This window comes from Mustelus asterias, chromosome 9 (assembly GCF_964213995.1).
Source record: "Mustelus asterias chromosome 9, sMusAst1.hap1.1, whole genome shotgun sequence".
NCBI classification, from domain to species: Eukaryota; Metazoa; Chordata; class Chondrichthyes; order Carcharhiniformes; family Triakidae; genus Mustelus; species Mustelus asterias.
Window position 1 is genome coordinate 56,869,289 of NC_135809.1, and position 19,675 is coordinate 56,888,963.

The 19,675-nt window shown below is 45.7% G+C and overlaps 1 protein-coding gene across 7 annotated transcripts in view; it reads right to left on the reverse strand.

Annotated features, from left to right (window-relative positions):
* Window positions 1–6,102: 6,102 nt before the first annotated feature.
* Window positions 6,103–19,675, reverse strand: part of LOC144498704 (DENN domain-containing protein 5B) — a 286,461-nt gene continuing 272,888 nt past the window's right edge. For all 7 annotated transcript variants that reach the window (XM_078220239.1, XM_078220238.1, XM_078220237.1 and 4 more), the window contains 3 exons: window positions 16,436–16,562; window positions 13,112–13,286; window positions 6,103–7,632 (listed from right to left, as the gene is read on the reverse strand). In XM_078220239.1, coding sequence (XP_078076365.1) covers window positions 7,449–7,632; window positions 13,112–13,286; window positions 16,436–16,562 — 486 coding nt within the window. In that variant the 3' untranslated portion in view covers window positions 6,103–7,448. The remainder of the gene's footprint in view (window positions 7,633–13,111; window positions 13,287–16,435; window positions 16,563–19,675) is intronic.

Consider the following 19,675-nt stretch of genomic DNA (forward strand, 5'->3'; position numbering starts at 1 on the left):
AAGATATGCAGGTTAGGTGGATTGGCTATGCTAAATTGTCCCTTAGTATCCCAAGATGTGTAGGTTAGGGGCATTAGATGGATAAATGCGTGGGGTTACGGGGATAGGGCAGGGGATAGGCCTGGTAAGATGCTCTGTTGGAATCGGTGCAGGCTCGATAGGACAAATGGCCTCCTTCTGCACTGTAGGGAGTCTATGACAGACATTAAGCTAACTGGCCTTTGGTTTCCTGTTTTCTCTCTCCCTCCCTTTTTGAATAATGGAGTTACATTCTCTACTTTCCAATCTAATGGAACCTTCCTCAAATCATTGGAATGTTGGAAAATTAAAACCAATGCATCAACTATCCCACTAGCCATTTCTTTTAAGACTCAAGGATGAAGTCCATCTGGATCCAGGGATTTGTTAGCCTGAGCTTTAACAATTTGCTAAATGCCACTTCCCGAGTGATTGTAATTTTCTTGAGTTCTTCCCACCCTTCCATTTCCTGATTTACAACTATTTCTGGGTAATATCCTCTATAGTGAAGACTGATGCAAAATACCAGTTCAACTTATCCACCATTTCCTTATGATCCATTATCAACTCCCCAGACTCATTTCCTATTGGAGTAACTCACTTTTCTTTTTTAAGTATCTACAGAATCTCTTCCTGTTTCTATATTTCTAGCCAGCTTCCTCTCATACACTAATTTTCCTCTCCTCATTAATCTTTAAACAATTCATTGCTGTTTTATATTCTGTCCAACCTTCCGTCACCCACCCATCTCCTTCAGTTAACCATGGATGGTGTGTCTGTCCTTGGACTTCTCCTTTCTTTTTTGGAATGTGTCTATTCTGTGTATTCCAAAACACCCCCTTCAATAACGGCCACTGCATCTCTATTGAACAATCCTTTAAACTAATTTGTCAGTTCACTTCAGCTGGTTTTGCTTTTGTGCCCTCACATTTACCCATTTTTAAGTTTAAAATATGAGTCTGAGACCCACTTTTCTGTTCCTCAGACTGAATGTAAAATTTAATCATATTATGATCACTGTTATCAAGGGCTGCCTTCACCATGAGGTAATTAGTTAATCCCATCTCATTGCACAATACAAGGTCTAGTATAGCCTACTCTCCGGTTGGCTCCAGAATGTGTTCTTCCAAGCAACTATCCTGAAAACATTCTATAAACTCCTGATCTAGGCTACTTTTGCACCCTTGATTTTTCCAATACATATGTAGATTCAGATTCCCCATGATTATTACCATACTCTTCTGACAAACTCTTATCATTTCTTCCTTCATACCGTCCTATCATGTGGTTACTATTAGGCAGTCTGTACATGATGCCCAAAAGTGACTTCTTTCCTTTATCATTTCTCATCTCTACCCAAACCTCTTCTACATCCTGGTTTCCTGAACTCAGGTCATCCCTCTCTATTGTGCAAATATCCTCATTAATTAAGAGCCACCCTTCCACCTTTTCCTAGCTCCCTGAGCTTCTTAAATGTCATGGACCCCCCAATATTCATGGCCCAATTTATGTTACCCTGCCAGATCTTTGTCGCCAAGATTGAGATCAACCAATCAGCTGCCTCTGCCGTGTCCTTCCCTTCCCCTAGTCACCTGCCAAATTCCCTCTGAATGTCCCCAGCCTGAGCTCTGAATCCCCATCTTTCTCTAGTTTCTCTCTCATCTCCCCTCAAATACTCTCAGAGTTCATCTTGTCCGTAGACCCAATACCTACTCTCTTGCTCCTATTCCCCAATAAACTACTGGCAACCTGTCTTCCTTTCCAGGTCCCCACATTAGCCAAATTGTTTTGAGCAGTTATCTCTCCTCAAGTACGGTCGCCATCTCCCTTTAAAACCTGCTGTCATCACTCCTTTCCTGACCAAAAGAATCTCTTAACCCCAACGTCCTTGAAAATTATTACCAATCTCCAGCATTCCTGCGCTCTCCAAAGTACTTGAACATGCTGTGACCTTCCCAACACATTGTTGTTGCAGAGGTAGTGGGTGATCACTCTCTGGTGTGCCTTAAAAAGGGAGTTAAACTTGCTGACCAAGGCAGAGATAGTACAATTAAATTTAAGTGGATTTGTTGGACTGAATTCAATTTCCTGAAGGGGTTTGGACAGAAATTTTCCAGAGCAGTGGTTCCCTAACTGGTGAGGCACCTCCCCCCCCCCCCCCCCCCCCCCAAGTGTGCCACAAAAAAAGATTCAAAATTCACATAATTAAACTAAAACTAACCTTCACCTTCAGCATCTCCAAGGCCCAACAAATCATCGGCTGGGAAAGAGCTGCATGTGCATGGTAATTTTTTTATGTTGTTCAGGCCCATGCGCATGTCCAACGGAACTTGGAGCTGAAGACAAAGGTCCCATGCAAAAACTCACAAAAGGCACAAAGACCCTGGGAGAAGCGGGTCAGGGAGATCAGAGCTCCCAGTAAATGTAGAAGACAGAGAAAAAAACACAGGCTACTCAAATTTTTTTAATAGTCTGGAGATGTGCTATGACGTATAAAATGTTGAGAACCACTGTTCCAGAGAATATTCTCCCTAATTTGCCTCTGGACTTTCCTCTTCTTTTGCCTCTCCCAAGACATTACATGGCTTTGATGGGGAATGGGGACATGTGGTGTGGGTGGCACAGTGGTTAGCACTGCTGCCTCATAGCACCAGGGACCCCAGTTCATTTTCGTCCTTGGGTGACTGTCTGTGTGGACTTGCACATTCTCCCCGTGTCTGCGTGGGTTTCCTCCAGGTGCTCCAATTTCTTCCCACAGTCCAAAGATGTGCGGGTTAGGTTGATTGGCATGATAAACTGCCCTTAGTGTCAGGGGACTAGCAGGGTAAATACATGGGGTCAAGGGGATAGGGCCTGGGTGGAATTGTGGTCGGTGCAGACTCGATGGGCTGAATGGTCTCCTTCTGCACCGTCAGGACTCTATGATTCTATGTGGTAAGTGTCCAGCCATTGTGAGTGCAGGGGAAGGTTTGATGGACCCTTGCTGGTCTTTTCCTTTTGTGTGTTCATACACAAACTAACTGCAAGAACAAAGTTACGTCCCAACAATGGATCCATGACTTGTCAGCTTCCTTATCTTTTATTACCAATGCAAGAGTTATAGGACACATGTACAAAGTCAGCAATTCACATTTTCCACTGATAACATTTATCAGATTCTTTCTTAATAACACATTATTTTACATAAATCTGGGTAGTGTGCGCATCTACACAGTCAGGAGCCTCAGGAAGGATGAGAGAGAGAGAGAGAATCCAATGTGCACAGTGTTAGTCTACATTACAGTCTCATTGCCAAAGCAAAGCCCAAGTGATAGCGGAGAAAGAAAAGACATCTGAAACATTGAAATTCCACACTTCTGACGGACAGCACCAGGGCTGAGGGGTTTGTAAATGTTGGAAAAATGATTGAAGCTGCCAAGCTCTTTTCACTGATAAAGATAAGGAGTGACCTGATAGAAGTCTTTCAAAGTTGTGAGGTGGTTTGATAGGGTAGATGTTTCTACTTCAGGGAGAATCCCAAACTGTAAATAACACTAATAAATCCATTAATAAATTAATGAGCAGCATCTTTACCGAGTGTGGAGAGAATGTGGAACCCGCAACCACTCAGGATGGTCGAGGTGAATTAGCACAAATGCATTTTGAAGGAAGTTAATTGAGAGAAAGGAATAGTTTGGAATATATTGGGAGGAGGCTTGTGAACAGCATAAAGACCAGCATTGACCAGCAGGGCCAAATGGCCTGATTCCGTGCTGTAAATTCAATGCAAAGTTAACAGTCATTTTTATTTTTCAAAGAAGAGGAAAACAGGTAACTGACAATTGAGCATTCAAAACAAACCTATAGTCACGTCTAGTTATGACTACTAAGTACGTATTAATACCTGTTTAGCAGCCTACAATAATCAGCAGGAACTGAGACACAGGCAGTGGGCACCTGCTTGGTTGTATCATGGTCTGGTACCTTCACTTGGGTGAATAGATTAGAGTCTCATCAGCCAGGCACCCACAGATAGAACCATTGCCCTCACCCCGAGGTTTCTGCAGCAAGATTTAACACTATTGCAAATAAGTTGCTGCACTTGTGCGCGATGCAGGGACACCTGAACCAACAGGTACCTCCTGTAGTTTAAATTCACACACAACACACAGCGTTTTGGTCAAATGCTCCATAATTGTGTGAACTACATTGAAATGCACCAGAACTCAATCTGTACATTTGTGTCCTGTTGCCCAGCTTACCCCCTCTACCCCGCTCAGAGGCAGGCATTGGCTCCTGTAGTGCGAGAGTGCCCTTGCTGTAGCCCATCTATGCGGTTACTCTTCATACCCGAGGCAGGGGAACAATTAGCTGTTTGGCCCTGGTGGGCCTCATTCTTCAGCAAGCAGCCACCCACATGTCTTTTGGCAGTCTCTCAACAGTGGTTTAGAGAGAGATACTGACTGGATTTTCTGCTGCTTGGCCAATGGGCAGTTGGTGTGGGTGCTGAGGTCAATTGTAGCTCTAACTGATCATCAGTTAATTCAGCAAAGACTCCAGTCGATCAAACCTGGAGACTGTTCCTCTGTAGCGTCCAGCTGCATCCACTAGCTTAGCACTCAAACAGTCATAGATAACCAGCATGCAATTGGCTCTCCCGCCTCTCCGAATGGACGGAGTTTTGCCAGACATTTCTTGCCCATTGAGGACATGCCAGCTAATCAGATATTCCAATAAAGTGCCATAAATTCTTTCAACAGTAGTTTTGCAAAATACCAATACTCCTGGGGTTATCAGTCCCGTAGTTTGAGTCACTGTTCATCTCTGCAACAATGGGGCATTGAGATCCAACATCAGATAGTGAAGAGGTGTGTATTCTATCAATACTGTCTCTGCTGTAAGCATCGTTTCAACTCCCAGTACCTGCAGCTTTGAGATTTTTCACTGGTGTGCTCAGGGTTGCCAACTCTGTTTGGGCATGTTCCTGGAGGTTTAATCACATGACCCCCCTCCTCCATTTGCCCTACCCCATCCCTCAACCATAACAGTCATTTTTTTTTACCCACCCCCATCTCCCACGCTATCACAATGAATAAATTAAGGTTTTCGAAGTAAATGAAAAAAGACTTTTATTTTTAAAATGTGCTTATTGGTTTTCCCCACGGATATTCCCAGCAACATGCAGGAGATTTAATCTCTAATTCCTGAATACTCCGGAATGATCCAGGAGAGTTGGCAACCCTCTAAGTGAATGCTGCTGGCCTTTATAAAAAAAAGAGTTCTTGAATGAGGGGAGATGTGGGTGTAAAGAAAGGCGGGGGTTACTTCAGTACATCATGGTTAACCATAATCACTAGGAAACTCCTTCTGGCATCAGGGAGGAATTTTCCAGAGGTTCTGTCCCCCCTGCTTTCCCCAAATGAGCCAGTTTTATACTTCCTCTCCCCTGGGAGGGTGGGCAGGGGAACTGTCCAATGGATAAAAGAGGAGGGAGAGCTTTTTCTCACCCAGTATCTGGTCTTCCAAGATGGTGACCATCCTGCCACACCTGTGGTCTGAGTCACCTACAGATCTTAACTAATTGGAAGGAGCACACCTCATAGCAGAAAAGTCATTCTCAAAATAATGGCGGTTTGGGAGCTCCAGACATCATCTGCTGATTCAGTTGTGACCTCCTACACAAGACAGAAGCAGACATTACACACCTGCAGTGTTTATCAGACACAAATGGAAAGAACGTTCAAGGGCAACATTCCCAGGACAGTGGGAGTGAGCAACTCCCTCTTAATCTTGTGTTCAAGAGCCGAGGCAGCTTACTGGGAAGAAGGGGCCTTTATCTCTACAAGCTTCCCCCTTGGAATTCTTCACAACACTGGGAATCTTTTCGCATGGTATTCTGTTATCTCTCCAAAGATTACTCCTTCAAATGACTGAGAAAGGTTGTAAACATGTCTAAAAGTAGAAGGCAGATTAATGTTTTGGTTCAAGGCCATTCTCTCTAATAAAATGGCCTCTGCCTGCAATGTTAACAGGCCCACTGTCTCCTCGTTTGCTGACAGTCTATTTCCAGCACTTTCTGTTTTGCTTAAAGAGATTTCCAGAATTCCCAAATACTGATTTATTAAAAACACTATTCCACACAAAACCCCCACCCCTCCCCAATTCTATTCTCCACCGTCACCCAATATGTTTGTTCGAGTCAGCCTGGGCAGTGAGTGGCGACCGGCTTTTTGGCCAAGGGAGGCATCACTTCCATCAACTGCAGGAATCCAGGACGATTTCCTCTTCCCTCCCCTATAAACGATGAGACCAGCAATCTCAGTGCAGGGCTGGGGGATGGAGGGGAAGGAATATTTCTGATCTTTGTAGAGAGGTATCCCACAGAGCATTGGCCCCCCACCCCCATCTGTCCATTGAGGGCAAATTGAAATTGTAAACCACTCCTGCCAATGCTAGCTCAGCAATTCAAGTTTTAACCAATAAATAATTGATTTTCTTTCTCACAAATCAATGTGTGATGAGGGGAAGCGAGACTGGTACTACTCAGAGTGGCATTTGGTGGAGGGCGCCCTCACTCTGCCACCTGCCCTCGCAACACTTTCCTCCTCCTCATACTGGCACCAGTCTCTGGCAGACAGGGACTTGGATCTGACAAACAGATTGATGGATTCGGATCAATCTATTTACAATGTCCCCGGCGTCAAAGGGTATCAAACTGGGGCAGCTCTTTAATCAACTCTCAACAAAAAATAAAAGTGAAAAGACAAATTCATCAGGGGCTGTTCCCTTGTCACTGCAGGCGATTCATGGCGAGAAAGAAGATGACGGTGAAATTAAACTGGAAAACTGAGGGGCGAAAACATTGGGGGCAGTTTCAGGAGGGTTTCATTGGAGTTGGGAAGGAGTGAGAGGAGCACAGTCATAAAAATACTTTGGAGGGAAGTGTAAGACCCATCCTCTCAGTACACACCCATCATTCCCAATGGACTTCAGAGCCTTTTTTCATTTAACACAGATGTACCCGCAAGCAAAGAGAAACAAAGATCTCACACAGTATTTACATTACGTGGGTACATGTCGGAGTGGGTGGGGGAACATTCCTTCTCGGGTTTCCTAAACCAGAGCTATTTTTTTTAAACCAGGAAGTTCTGATGATCAGCTGACAGTGTCATAACCTTTCGGGAAAGCTACAATTTATTTACACAGGTCTAACAAGCAAAAATATTCTTCTCATTATCAATCCGGCCTCTTCATAATGGGATCAATACTACTTCCTTCTGCCAGGGTCAGCTGGAGGTCGTGACCACTCTGCAGTCTTGTCCATCTCCAGGCAATGCAAAATGGCTGGTGCCCCAAACGCCATGTGCACAGGGCACCCCTCCCCCCTCAATACGTCAGAGGAAGACAGGCAGGGTGGGGGGGAAGGTCTTCGCCCTTTGAAATCCCCAACGCTACAGGTCGATGCCCTTGACCAGCGAGGCTTCCAGCGTGATGTTGAACTCGTGCAGCGTCTGGAGGACCCGGATCAGCGAGTTGACGGTGGCATGATCCCGGAGCAGGGCACCATCCTCGTACATCCTGGAGATCACCGGGCACTCCGCCAGCAGCGGGATCCACTGGGGCAGCAAATGATCCCTGCGTCACAGAGAGAGTGGAGAAGGGAGGGTGAAATGAGAGAGAGGTAAAGTAAAGCTCTGAATTGAAACTGGTGTCACCATGCACCTTCCCTCCATAATCTGCGCTGAAGGGCTGCATTCATTTGAGTCGCTGTGGCCACCAATTTGCTAGACCTGGTTCTCATGCACCTTACCCCTTCCACCATCCCCCTCCACCTCTATAACCTCCACTTCAACCCTCCAAGACGTCTGCACTGCTCCTATTCTGGCCTGTCATCATCTCCCACTCCCTTCACCTCACCACTGGAGGCCGTGACTTCAGCAGCCAAGGTTCAAAAACTGCAATTCCCCCGACTCAAGCTCACCTCCATCTCTGATAAACGCAAAATAATGCGGATGCTGGAATCTGAAATAAAAACACCGGAAAATCTCAGCAGTCTGACAGCACCTGCGGAGAGAGAATAGAGCCAAAGTTTCAAGTCCAGCTGACCCTGACAAAGGGTAATCTAGACTTGAAACGTTGACTCTATTCTCTCTCCACAGATGCTGTCAGACCTGCTGAGATTTTCCAGCATCTTTCTGTTTGTGCCTCCATCTCTGTCGGTCCATCTCTCTCCTCCTTTAAGATGCTCCTTCGTACAAATATACACAAAAGCCTGCTCTGCCATTTAATAAGATAATGGTTAATCTAATAGCAACCTCAAATCCGTATCCCTCCTACCACCGCTAACCAATCACCCCCTTGCTTAACAAGAATCTTTTGATAAGGCCCCACATGGGAGACTGATAGTGAAAGTAAGAGCGCATGGGATCCAAGGAAATTTGGCAAATTGGATCCAGGATTGACTGAGTGACAGGAAGCAGAGGGCGATGGTTGAGGGGTATCTTTCTGACTGGAAGACTGTGTCCAGTGGGGTCCCTCGGGGATCAGTGCTGGGGGCGGGCCCTTGCTGTTTGTGGTTTATATAAATGATTTAGACTTGAATGTAGGAGGGTTGATAGGTAAATTCACGGATGATACGAAAATTGGTGGGGTGGTAAATAGAACATAAGAACATAAGAAATAGGAGCAGGAGTAGGCCATCTAGCCCCTAGAGCCTGCCCCGCCATTCAATAAGATCATGGCTGATCTGACGTGGATCAGTACCACTTACCCGCCTGATCCCCATAACCCTTAATTCCCTTACCGATCAGGAATCCATCCATCCGCGCTTTAAACATATTCAGCGAGGTAGCCTCCACCACCTCAGTGGGCAGAGAATTCCAGAGATTCACCACCCTCTGGGAGAAGAAGTTCCTCCTCAACTCTGTCTTAAACCGACCCCCCTTTATTTTGAGGCTGTGTCCTCTAGTTTTAACTTCCTTACTAAGTGGAAAGAATCTCTCCGCCTCCACCCTATCCAGCCCCCGCATTATCTTATAAGTCTCCATAAGATCCCCCCTCATCCTTCTAAACTCCAACGAGTACAAACCCAATCTCCTCAGCCTCTCCTCATAATCCAAACCCCTCATCTCCGGTATCAACCTGGTGAACCTTCTCTGCACTCCCTCCAATGCCAATATATCCCTCCTCATATAAGGGGACCAATACTGCACACAGTATTCCAGCTGCGGCCTCACCAATGCCCTGTACAGGTGCATCAAGACATCCCTGCTTTTATATTCTATCCCCCTCGCGATATAGGCCAACATCCCATTTGCCTTCTTGATCACCTGTTGTACCTGCAGACTGGGCTTTTGCGTCTCATGCACAAGGACCCCCAGGTCCCTTTGCACGGTAGCATGTTTTAATTTGTTTCCATTGAGATAGTAATCCCATTTGTTATTATTTCCTCCAAAGTGTATAACCTCGCATTTATCAACGTTATACTCCATTTGCCATATCCTCGCCCACTCACTCAGCCTGTCCAAATCTCTCTGCAGATCTTCTCCGTCCTCCACACGATTCACTTTTCCACTTATCTTTGTGTCGTCTGCAAACTTCGTTACCCTACACTCCGTCCCCTCCTCCAGATCATCTATATAAATGGTAAACAGTTGCGGCCCGAGTACCGATCCCTGCGGCACGCCACTAATTACCTTCCTCCAACCGGAAAAACACCCATTTATTCCGACTCTTTGCTTCCTGTCGGATAGCCAGTCCCCAATCCACTTTAACACACTACCCCCAACTCCGTGTGCCCTAATCTTCTTCAGCAGCCTTTTATGGGGCACCTTATCAAACGCCTTTTGGAAACCCAAAAACACCGCATCCACCGGTTCTCCTCCATCAACCGCCCTAGTCACATCTTCATAAAAATCCAACATGTTCGTCAAGCACGACTTTCCCCTCATGAATCCATGCTGCGTCTGACTGATCGAACCATTTCTATCCAGATGCCCTGCTATCTCCTCTGAGGAGGAAAGTCCTAGATTAGGATTATTTATTTATTGGTGTCACAAGTAGGTGTACATTAACACTGCAACGAAGTTACTGTGAAAATCCCCTAGTCACCACACTCCAGCACCTGTTTGGGTATACTGAGGGAGAATTTAGCATGGCCAATGTACCGAACCAGCAAGTCTTTTGGAGTTAGATTACAGGAGGATATAGATGGATTGGTCAGATGGGCTGATCAGTGGCAAATCAAATTCACTCCTGATAAGTGTGAAGTGATGCACTTGGACAGGACAAACAAGACAAGGGAATACATGATGAACGGCAGGACCCTGGGAAGCCCCGAAGATCATAGGTACCTTAGTGTGCATGTACACCGGTCCCTTAAGGTAACAGAACAGGTGGATAAAGTGGTTAAGAAGGCACATGGTATACTTGACTTTATGAGCCGAGGCATAGAGTTTAAGAGCAGGGAGGTTATGCTGGAACTATATAAAACATTGGTTAGGCCATAGCTAGAGTATTGTGTGCAGTTCTGGAATCCGTATTATAGGAGGGATTTGATAGCACAGGAAAGGGTGCAGAGGAGATTTACCAGGATGTTGCCTGGGCTGGAGAGTTTTAGCTATGAAGTGAGAGATTGGATAGACTGAGATTGTTTTCCTTGGAGTAGAGGAGACTGAGGGGGGGCATGATTGAGATGTATAAAATTATGAGGGGCTTAGATAGAGTTAACAGGCAGAAACGTTTCCCCTTGGTGGAAGGATCAAGCATTAGGGGCATAGATTTAAGGTTTAGAGAGATATGAGGAAAATCTTTTTCACCCAGAGGGTGGTGGGAGTCTGGGACTCGCTGCCTGAAAGTGTGGTGAAGGCAGAGACCTTCATAACATTTAGGAAGTATTTAGATGGGACTTGCAATGCCAGGGCACAGAAGGCTATGGGTCAAGTGCTGGGAAATGGATTAAAATATTTAGTTCGTTTGTCTTTGACCAGATGTGATGAGCCGGCCGAAGGGCTTTTTCAGTGCTGTATACCTCTATGATTTTGACTCTATAACTCTGCCTTTAAAATATTCAAAATGTCTGTTTCCACCACATTTTCAGGAACAGAGTTCCAAAGACTCTCAACCCACTGAGTGAAAACATTTCGCCTTGTCTCCATTTTAAACGGGCGACCCCTTATTTTTAAACAGTGACTCCTAGTTCTAGACTCGCCCACAAGAGGAAACATCCTCTCCACATCCACCCAAGTTGCCTCTTGGTCTCAAACTCCAGCAGATACAAACCTAGCCTGTCCAACCTCTCCTCATTAGACAACCATTCCAGCTGTTAGTCTAGTCAACCTTCTCTGAACTGCTTCCAACGCATTTCCATCCTTCCTTCAATCTACCACTTTGTCCAAACATTCAGTTACCTGCTCTAACATCTCATTCTGTTCAGTGTCAATCATTGTCTGATAACACTCTCTGCGAAGCACCTTGGGATGTTAAAGGTGCTCTATCAACGTTCACTGTTGTTGTGTACAAGAGTACTAGGATAAGTGCTTCCTCATTATGGGTTCTAGCACAATGACAGACCTAAAGTTTCTAAAAATGTCAAATACTGTGTTGAATTTTCCTGTGTCTGCTGCTCACTCCCATCGCTATACTTCTCTCCCCTCAACATCTGTAGAGGACAATCCAGCTGTAGGGGAGGATAGGACTACAGGAATAATTAGAAGGTCTTTCGAAGAGCAGTCATACATAGAATTAGCCAATAGGACCTTACCCTGTTGCTGGATTCTCTGCTATTTTCTTTAATCTCCCTCCCCACCCAACAAACCAGCACCCAATTGATCAGCAGTCCTGCTTACTGACTGAAAGGACAGAATTATAAAATGTTAAACCTGCAGCCCCCCCCCCCCCCCCCCCCGGCCCCACTGCTCTGTGCTGGGACAGACCCTTTGTCATCAAGTGTTGGGTCAGTCTTTCAAACCAACTCAACGAACAGTGCTGCTGACTTTGAACTTGCCTCACCCAGTCACATGTGCGACATGAGTTCTGAGGCACTGAATCTTGTAATTTGAGTTGAGTGCCACATTGCTGCAGCTCTGAACCAGCACCTGGTGAATTGGGAGAGACAGGGGGGTTAATAGGCTCCATCTTTGAAACAGCTGAATGCTCCTGTTCTCCAGTGGGTCCACAACAGTTAGAAATGCCCAGAGGCAGCAGGTCAGGAGCAGGCAAAAACTCTGGCAGAGAAAGGTGGGGAGAGGAGATTGAAAAGGGGCAGAGAGGGAGGAAAGGGGGAGAGGAGAGAATTGAGAAAGAGGAAAGAGGAACAGAGAGAGAGAACATCATAGATACAAACAAGAATAGAGAGAAAGGGAGATATCGAAGGCAGAAGAATAGAGAGGATGAAGGGGTGCTGTAAGTGAGGGTTCAGGAGTGGAATGGCGAGGGAGGGAAGAAGTGGGGAGGCTGGTTGGAAACAGCAAGGGGGAGGATCTGAGAGGGAAGCAATGAGGTGGAGTAAGTAAGCATAAGTTAGTGAGTTATAAGTTAGTGAGTTAGTAAGAGTGAGTTAGTAAGAGTGAGTTAGTTAGCAAGAATTAGTGAGTTATTAAAAGTTAGAGAGCTAGTTAGCAAGAGTTAGTGAGTCAGTAAGAGTGTTAGTTAGCAAGAGTTAGTGAGTTATTAAAAGTTAGTGAGTTAGTAAGAGTTAGTTAGCAAGAGTTAGTGAGTTACTAAAAGTTAGTGAGTTAGTAAGAGTGACTTAGTAAAAGTGAGTGAATTAATAAAAATGAGTTAGTAAGGAAAGGTTGGCGAGTTAGTAAATCCTAGTAAGAATTAGTGAGTTAGTAAGAGTGAGTAAATGTTAGTAAGCGTTAATAAGAGTAAGTATGAAGTTTAATTAGTACGAGGATTTTTGAGTAAGTTAAGTTCAAAGCAGCTACAGGTTTTTAATGTGAAAATTACAGATCAAGATGGTAACCCACCCTTTTAAAGGAAAGTGATTCTTGTTTAGAACGTTATTATTCAGCAGACTGTTTCTTAGAGACACATTCAAAGTGCTAAATGAGGAATAGCTGTTATAATTGACAAATCACAACATTTGTACTTTGGAATTGTTTTTTCTGACCTTGCTCCAAGACAGACAAGTAGCTGCAACTTTCCGTCTTTTCCGATATTTCTGGGGGCTGCAGTGATGGCGTTGACATATTGACAGAATGTTGCAGAGCAGGCTTTCAGCTGCAGCAGGTTTTCCTGCGACTCCTCATCCTCTTCAGCTGTTTCAAAGTAGGTGACAGCCTTTTCTGTGTTTAGAGAGGGGGAGAAAGATTAACTTGAGCTCCGTGTAGAACCTCGACCTGAACGCTGGCTCCCTATCTGGCACAGCACGGGTGGCTTGGTTCGTTGGGAAGTTTATCAAGGGGCATGGGGCAAAGCTGATGCAGGGTGGATATGAGGAAAACATTTTTTTTTTTACACATTGAGTGCATTTACACATTGGAATCTGTGCGAGAGAGATAGGTGGCAGATCTACCATAATCCCTTGGAATGGCACACAAACTTGAGGGATTACATAGCCTCCTACTATATTCCTAAATACATTGTTGAATATGAGCCATAGACTCTTTATGGCTCAGAAAAGGTTTATTCAACCCTCAAGTCAATGCTGACTCTGCTTATAAAGTACTCCATCAGTTGCATTCCCTTGCTCTGTCTCAGCCCTCAAGTTTATTGTTTTCAAGTGTTCATCCGATGTCCTGTTGAACTTATTTGCCTCTGCTTCCACTGTCCGTATAGACAGCGATTCCCAGATCATTATGTCTCACTGTGTTAAAAAAAAAACATTTTCCTCAAATCCAACCTGCATCGTTTGCCCAAAACCTTAAATCTGTGTCTCGCCTGTCCTTGTGCCATCAGCCAATGGGAACAGCTTTTCTTTGTCTAACTTATCGAAACCTGTTATAATCTTGTCCACCTCACTCACCCTTTGCTTCAAACTTCCTTCGCTCCAATGAGAACAACCCCAGCTTCTCCAATCCTAATCTTGTCACTAAAACCTCCTCATCCCTGGAACCATTCTGGAAAATCTCCTCCGCACCCTATCAAGGACCCTCGCATCCTTCCTAAAGTGCGGTGACCAGAATTGGACACATTAGTTGTGGTGGAACCAGAGCTTTATAACGGTTCCCTGATTTTGTATTCAGCACCTCCATGTACGAAGCCCAAGATCCAATACCTGCTTTGCCAATTGCTCTCTCAATATGCCCAGTCACCTTCAAAGATCTGTGCACATGAACCCCGAGGCCTATTGGTTCCTACACACTCTTCAGAACTACGCCAAGAACTTTGTATTGCCTCTTCCTATCCCCTTTTCCAAAATGCGTCACTTCACATATGTCCATATTAAATTCTATCTGCCTGTCTGCCCAATCTGCCAGCTATCCTGTTGTAGGCGATTGGCATCATCTTTACTGTCGGCCACACTTCATAGTTTATCAAACTTGGAAGAAGAGGCAAATTTTGAAATTCCAATATTCCAACATCCAAGCCATGTATATTTTATATTATATATAGGGCAGCACAGTGGTCAGCAGGGCTGCCTCACAGAGCCAGGGACCCGGGTTCGATCCCGGCCTTGGGTGACTGACTGTGTGGAGTTTGTACGTTCTCCCCGTGTCAGCGTGGGTTTCCTCCGGGTGCTCCGGTTTCCTCCCACATTCCAAAGACATGCAGGTTAGGTGGATTGGTAATGCTAAATTGCCCCTTAAGTGTCCCAAGGTGTGTAGGTTAGGGGAATTAACGGAGTAAATACGTGGGGTTGTGGGTAAAATGCTCTGTTGGAGAGTCTGTGCAGATTCGATGGGTCAAATGGCCTCCTTCTGCACTGTAGGGATTCTGTAGAAAAAGTGGTCCTAGCACTGACCGTTGGGAACAGAACTGTCTACCATCCTCCAGTCTGAAAAACAATAACTTAGCCACAACTCAATGTTTTTTGGCCTTGAGGTGATTGTTTTAACTTTAAGCTGACGGTGACCCTCTGATTTGGTGTTAGATCACATGCCCAATGACAGTTTGTATTCACCAATCAAAGATGTGACTAGTCATGCCTGGGTTCCCGACCAGTCACAGGTGTTTTAGCCGACATTAGGCTTGACAGAATGAAGCTTTACTCCTTCCTGCGACTGCTCTTAATGCAGCAACCCCATATCACTGCACTGAAGGCTCAGCTAGGGTCACACAGCTCCAAACGTAAGGCAGATTGAGCAGGACCATTGGTGAAATACACTGAGACTGAAATAGGGAGAGGTGATGACAGGAATGTAAACCTCCAACTGGTGTCAGTGTTCGAGAGACTTTGCAAATGGAACTTTGCTCAAAGGCATTTACCTTTCTTCCACAAGGTGGCAGTATCCCACCAGCTCCATATTGTAATGATCCCAATTGCAATTCTCAGCCAGGGACGGTGGTTGTTGGGATGTTGCAATTGGCCTCAGTACCCCTTTGTTAAGGAGTAAGAGGAAGAAGGAAAAAAAAACTGCCCAGAGCTCCTGTTCGAAAATAAACCCAGGATAGGCACGGTGGCACAGTGGTTAGCACTGTTGCCTCAGCGCCAGGGACCTGGGTTCAATTCCAGCCTTGGGACACTGTCTGTGTGGAGTTTGCACGTTCTCCCCGTGTCTGTGTGGGTTTCCTCCAGTTTCCTTCCACACTTCAAAGATTGGAGGTAAGGTGAAATAGCCATGGTAAATTGCCCCCTAGTGTCCCAAGTGTAGAGTAGGTGGATTGGACATGATTAACACACAGGGGTTATGAAGATAGGCAGTGAAGTGGGCTTGGGCAGTGCGCTCTTTCAGAGGGCCGGTCAGACTCGATGGGCCAATTGTCCTCCTTCTGCACTGTCGGAATTCTATGGCAGTTCCAAGTTAAATACTCTCCTTAAGTAATTTCTCCCAGGCACACTCTCTAATACAGAGTTACAATCCTGTTGACAAGTGTCTCATTTAAATAGCGTTTAGATTGTTTACCATTGTTAACCAGAGGGGCTAAAAACTGCAGCAACAAAATCAGTTCCAGCTACTGTCACACATCAAACAATAACCACTGTCACATGACAAACATACCCATTGATCATTCTTCAAGAAAGATTATCGATAGCAATTCACCAGCTCAGTAACAGTGAGGCCCATTGTCCCTGACTCCACCGCAGAGTGAATTCCCCAGCCCAGTAACAGTGAGGTCCATTGCACTGTCCCTGACTCCTACTGCATCTGGAAGCAGCTGGTTCAGTGCAGACTGACTTTGAATTCTGAACCTACAGGCTCACCATCACCTGTTTTTATACATTGGGCCATTGGTGAAGGTGAGCTATGCACTAAAAACATGTCAGTTTTGACAAGCAGTGACTACCAGTGAGTGCTGAGCACGGGGAAACCACCAACTTTCTGATACTCACCTATAAAGTCCCAGATGAAGACATTCTTCTGAAAGAGGCGAGCAGACTTGAAGCCATGGTGGAAGACTTGCTCCAGGGCAGAGACGAGGCCGTACTCCCCACACAGCAGAATGGTTAGGCTGCCTCTCTGTGGAAACACAACCAGTTGGGAATTCTTGAACACAGGCCACAGAAACCCCTACAGTGAAGAAGTGGATAGGCTCTTGGCCCAGGGTGGGCTTATACTTTGCTCTGGGCTACACAATCTGTCCAGGGCCTCAGGGAAAAGACGAAGGCCAAGTTGGGATGAGTTTTCTGAGTGAAAAGCCCTGTTTAGCCTTTCCTTAAAGAGTGGTCACCCCCCCACCCCTTTCCAGGAGAGAGGGCAAGAGGGAGCTCATATTCAGAGATTAGCTTTACCTCTTGTAACAATACACAATTTAATAACCAACCAAATTAGTGCCTCTACCTGACGAGAAACGGACATGGGGTTTGACGACTCCATTGGATGAGAAGGATACGCCTCCTACGGCTGTACTTTACAGAGTGAGCTTAATGCCATCCAAAGAGCTGATAGCGTCATTGATCCACAGCAAAGGGGCCTTACGATTGGACAGATGGGTTTAAGCTTCCGGCCTTGGCAAAGTAAGAATAGAAGTCAACAGTTGAAAAAAACCACTATCGCAGCAGCTTGGGTCACTGCCTGTGTGGAATTTGCACATTCTCCATGTCTGCATGGGTTTCCCCCAAGCGCTCCAGTTTCCTCCCACAGTCCAAAAGATGTGTGGGTTAGGTTGATTGGCCATGCTAAATTGCCCCTTAATGGTGGGGGATTAGCAGGGAAAATTTGTGGGGTTATCGGGCCAGGGCCTGTGTGGGAGTATTGTTGGTGTGGGATCGATGGGCCAAATGGCCTCCTTCTGCACTGTAGGAATTCTATGATTCTATGATCCTACCAAAAAGATTCTAAGTACTGAACGAGCGTGACAAGGGGAGAGAATCGCGCCCATTTTTTGGGCGAGTTCCCAGATGCAATTGCACAGCACTTGGAAGAAAAAAGAGCCCAAATGCGATTCTCGCCACTAGGGTGAGTAGACGGAGCCTATTCACGCCAGGAAGCCGGCTGCTGAGCTGTAGGGGTGCCATTGCACAGGTGCCTTGTGGAAGAGAGTTCTAGGTTAGCTAGCAGAGCCACAGGCGGATTTTTAATTTTAGTAACAGCTGGGAAGGAAAGAGTTAAGATGATTTTCACCTAACAGGATGATATTAGCAGTTTGCTCAAATGTGAATGCTAAACACTATTAAAATGAATGAGATGATTTTAATGTTAAGTATCTATATTTATATATTAATATATATTCATATATTAAATTTAATTCAAATGTATTTGTTCGCCTCAGTCAAAATGCAAGCATTGCAGAGACCATGGAAGTTCAAGAGTTCAACAGCTAAATTCATTTAGTCATCAGAAATACAATGTCGTTTCAGGTTTGGGACAGATACTGAAACATTTAGTATCTGAGGTAAAAGGCCCTATTGACCAAGACATAGAAAGTGTCATTTCCCGGGCCCAGAACTGACACATATTGTTTTGGCAATATGCCGGTGGGAAAGGTATTTGGGTGGTAACATCCTTAAGAGACATAGCAACGAGGAAGTGAGCCATGCCAGGGAGGGGGGAGGAAATCCTGTTTTTTCGATTGGCAAATTAAAGATCATTAAGTCAAGCAGTGCATCACAATTGGCTGAGGTAATTTGTCATGTTTTGGACTGACATATTGACGTGAAATGAAATCAAGTCTAAGCTAATTAGAAAGAATATCTTAGATATCAAAAGATATAATTGTATTGGATTTTGGCTCAGTGCCTCAGATCTTTGGAGAGATCTTCAGCTCTGAGTCAGAGCTTTTTGACCATCCGAAGGACTCCCACGGCCTTGGTTTAATGTTTTGTCTTGTAAATGATTTTTTATGTTTTTAATAAATTTTAATTACGTCTTGAGCTAAGATCTTGCCTTTGCGAATTTAATTCTTTAGTTTTCTTAAGTACTTAAGATAATTAGGCCACCAATAAGAAACCCCCCACTACACGCCGTCACTCTCCCCCCAATCACCCCACCCCCCCAATTGCCCCCTGACTGATTGCTGCCCCCAACCCCCCGATCACCACCCCCCTCCCCAATCGCCGCCCAGGCCGATTGACTCCTCCACCCCATCCAATCGCCTTACCCTGGCTGATCACTGGCCCCAGCCCCCGATCGCCGCCACCTGCATCGCCACCCCAGCCCATCCCCACCTCCCCATCATGGCCCCGCCATCTTCATGGACCTACTCCTTCAGGCCCCTTTCCTTCCCTCAGGCCTGGCCCCCTGGCAGGACCTGGTGCCCAGTGGGCAGTGCCAGGGTACCTGATGAGCACTGCCAGGGTGCCAGACTGGCATTGCCAGGGTACCAGGCTGTGAGTGCAAGGGTGTCAGACTGCACTGCCCAAGGGTACCACCTGGCTCTGCCCTGACCACCTGGGGGGCTTCAATGCCCTCCTGTCCCACCAGCGAAGCCATCACACCAGATCCCTGTTGGTGGAGACCATACGTGATCCTCACCGGTGAGGAACTCGACCAGTGAGGGGGTAAGTACAAGTCAGCCCGGGACTCACTAATAATATTTAAATAATCTACTGAATATTGAATTTGGCTTCACCCCTGTAGAAGTTGATTTTGCCGATAGAAATGGGCCGATAATATCGCGAGAGGTGAAAAACCAGGCGCGAGCCCGATTTTCTGCTTCTAGTCCGATCTTACCAGCTCGCCACGCTAATCAACCAGTGTGACAAGCTGGTAAGATCACCTCCCAGATGTCTGAAATGACCCATTGGCAGCACAAGTTTAAAATGATAGGCAAAGTAACCAGTAGTAACATGAGGGTAAAGTTTTTTTGCATACAGAGGGTCTAGGATGTACTGCCTGGGCTCATAGCGAAAGCTGATTTCAAAGGGGGATTGTTTAAATACTCAAAGAGAAAAGAACTGCAAGATTATGGGGAAAAAGCGGCTGAGTGGGACTAGTAGAGTTGCTCTTGCAGTGAGCTGGCCTGGCTACGGTGAGCTGAATGGCCTCCTCCTGTGCATCCACCATTCAAAGTTGGAACATTACTCTTGGACGACCGTGTTATCTCTCAGAATCTTACTGAAAGGACGAGTGACTTTCCAAACCAGACCACTTTCCTGCACAGATATTGCAAACATGCTTCAGTGTATCTGTAA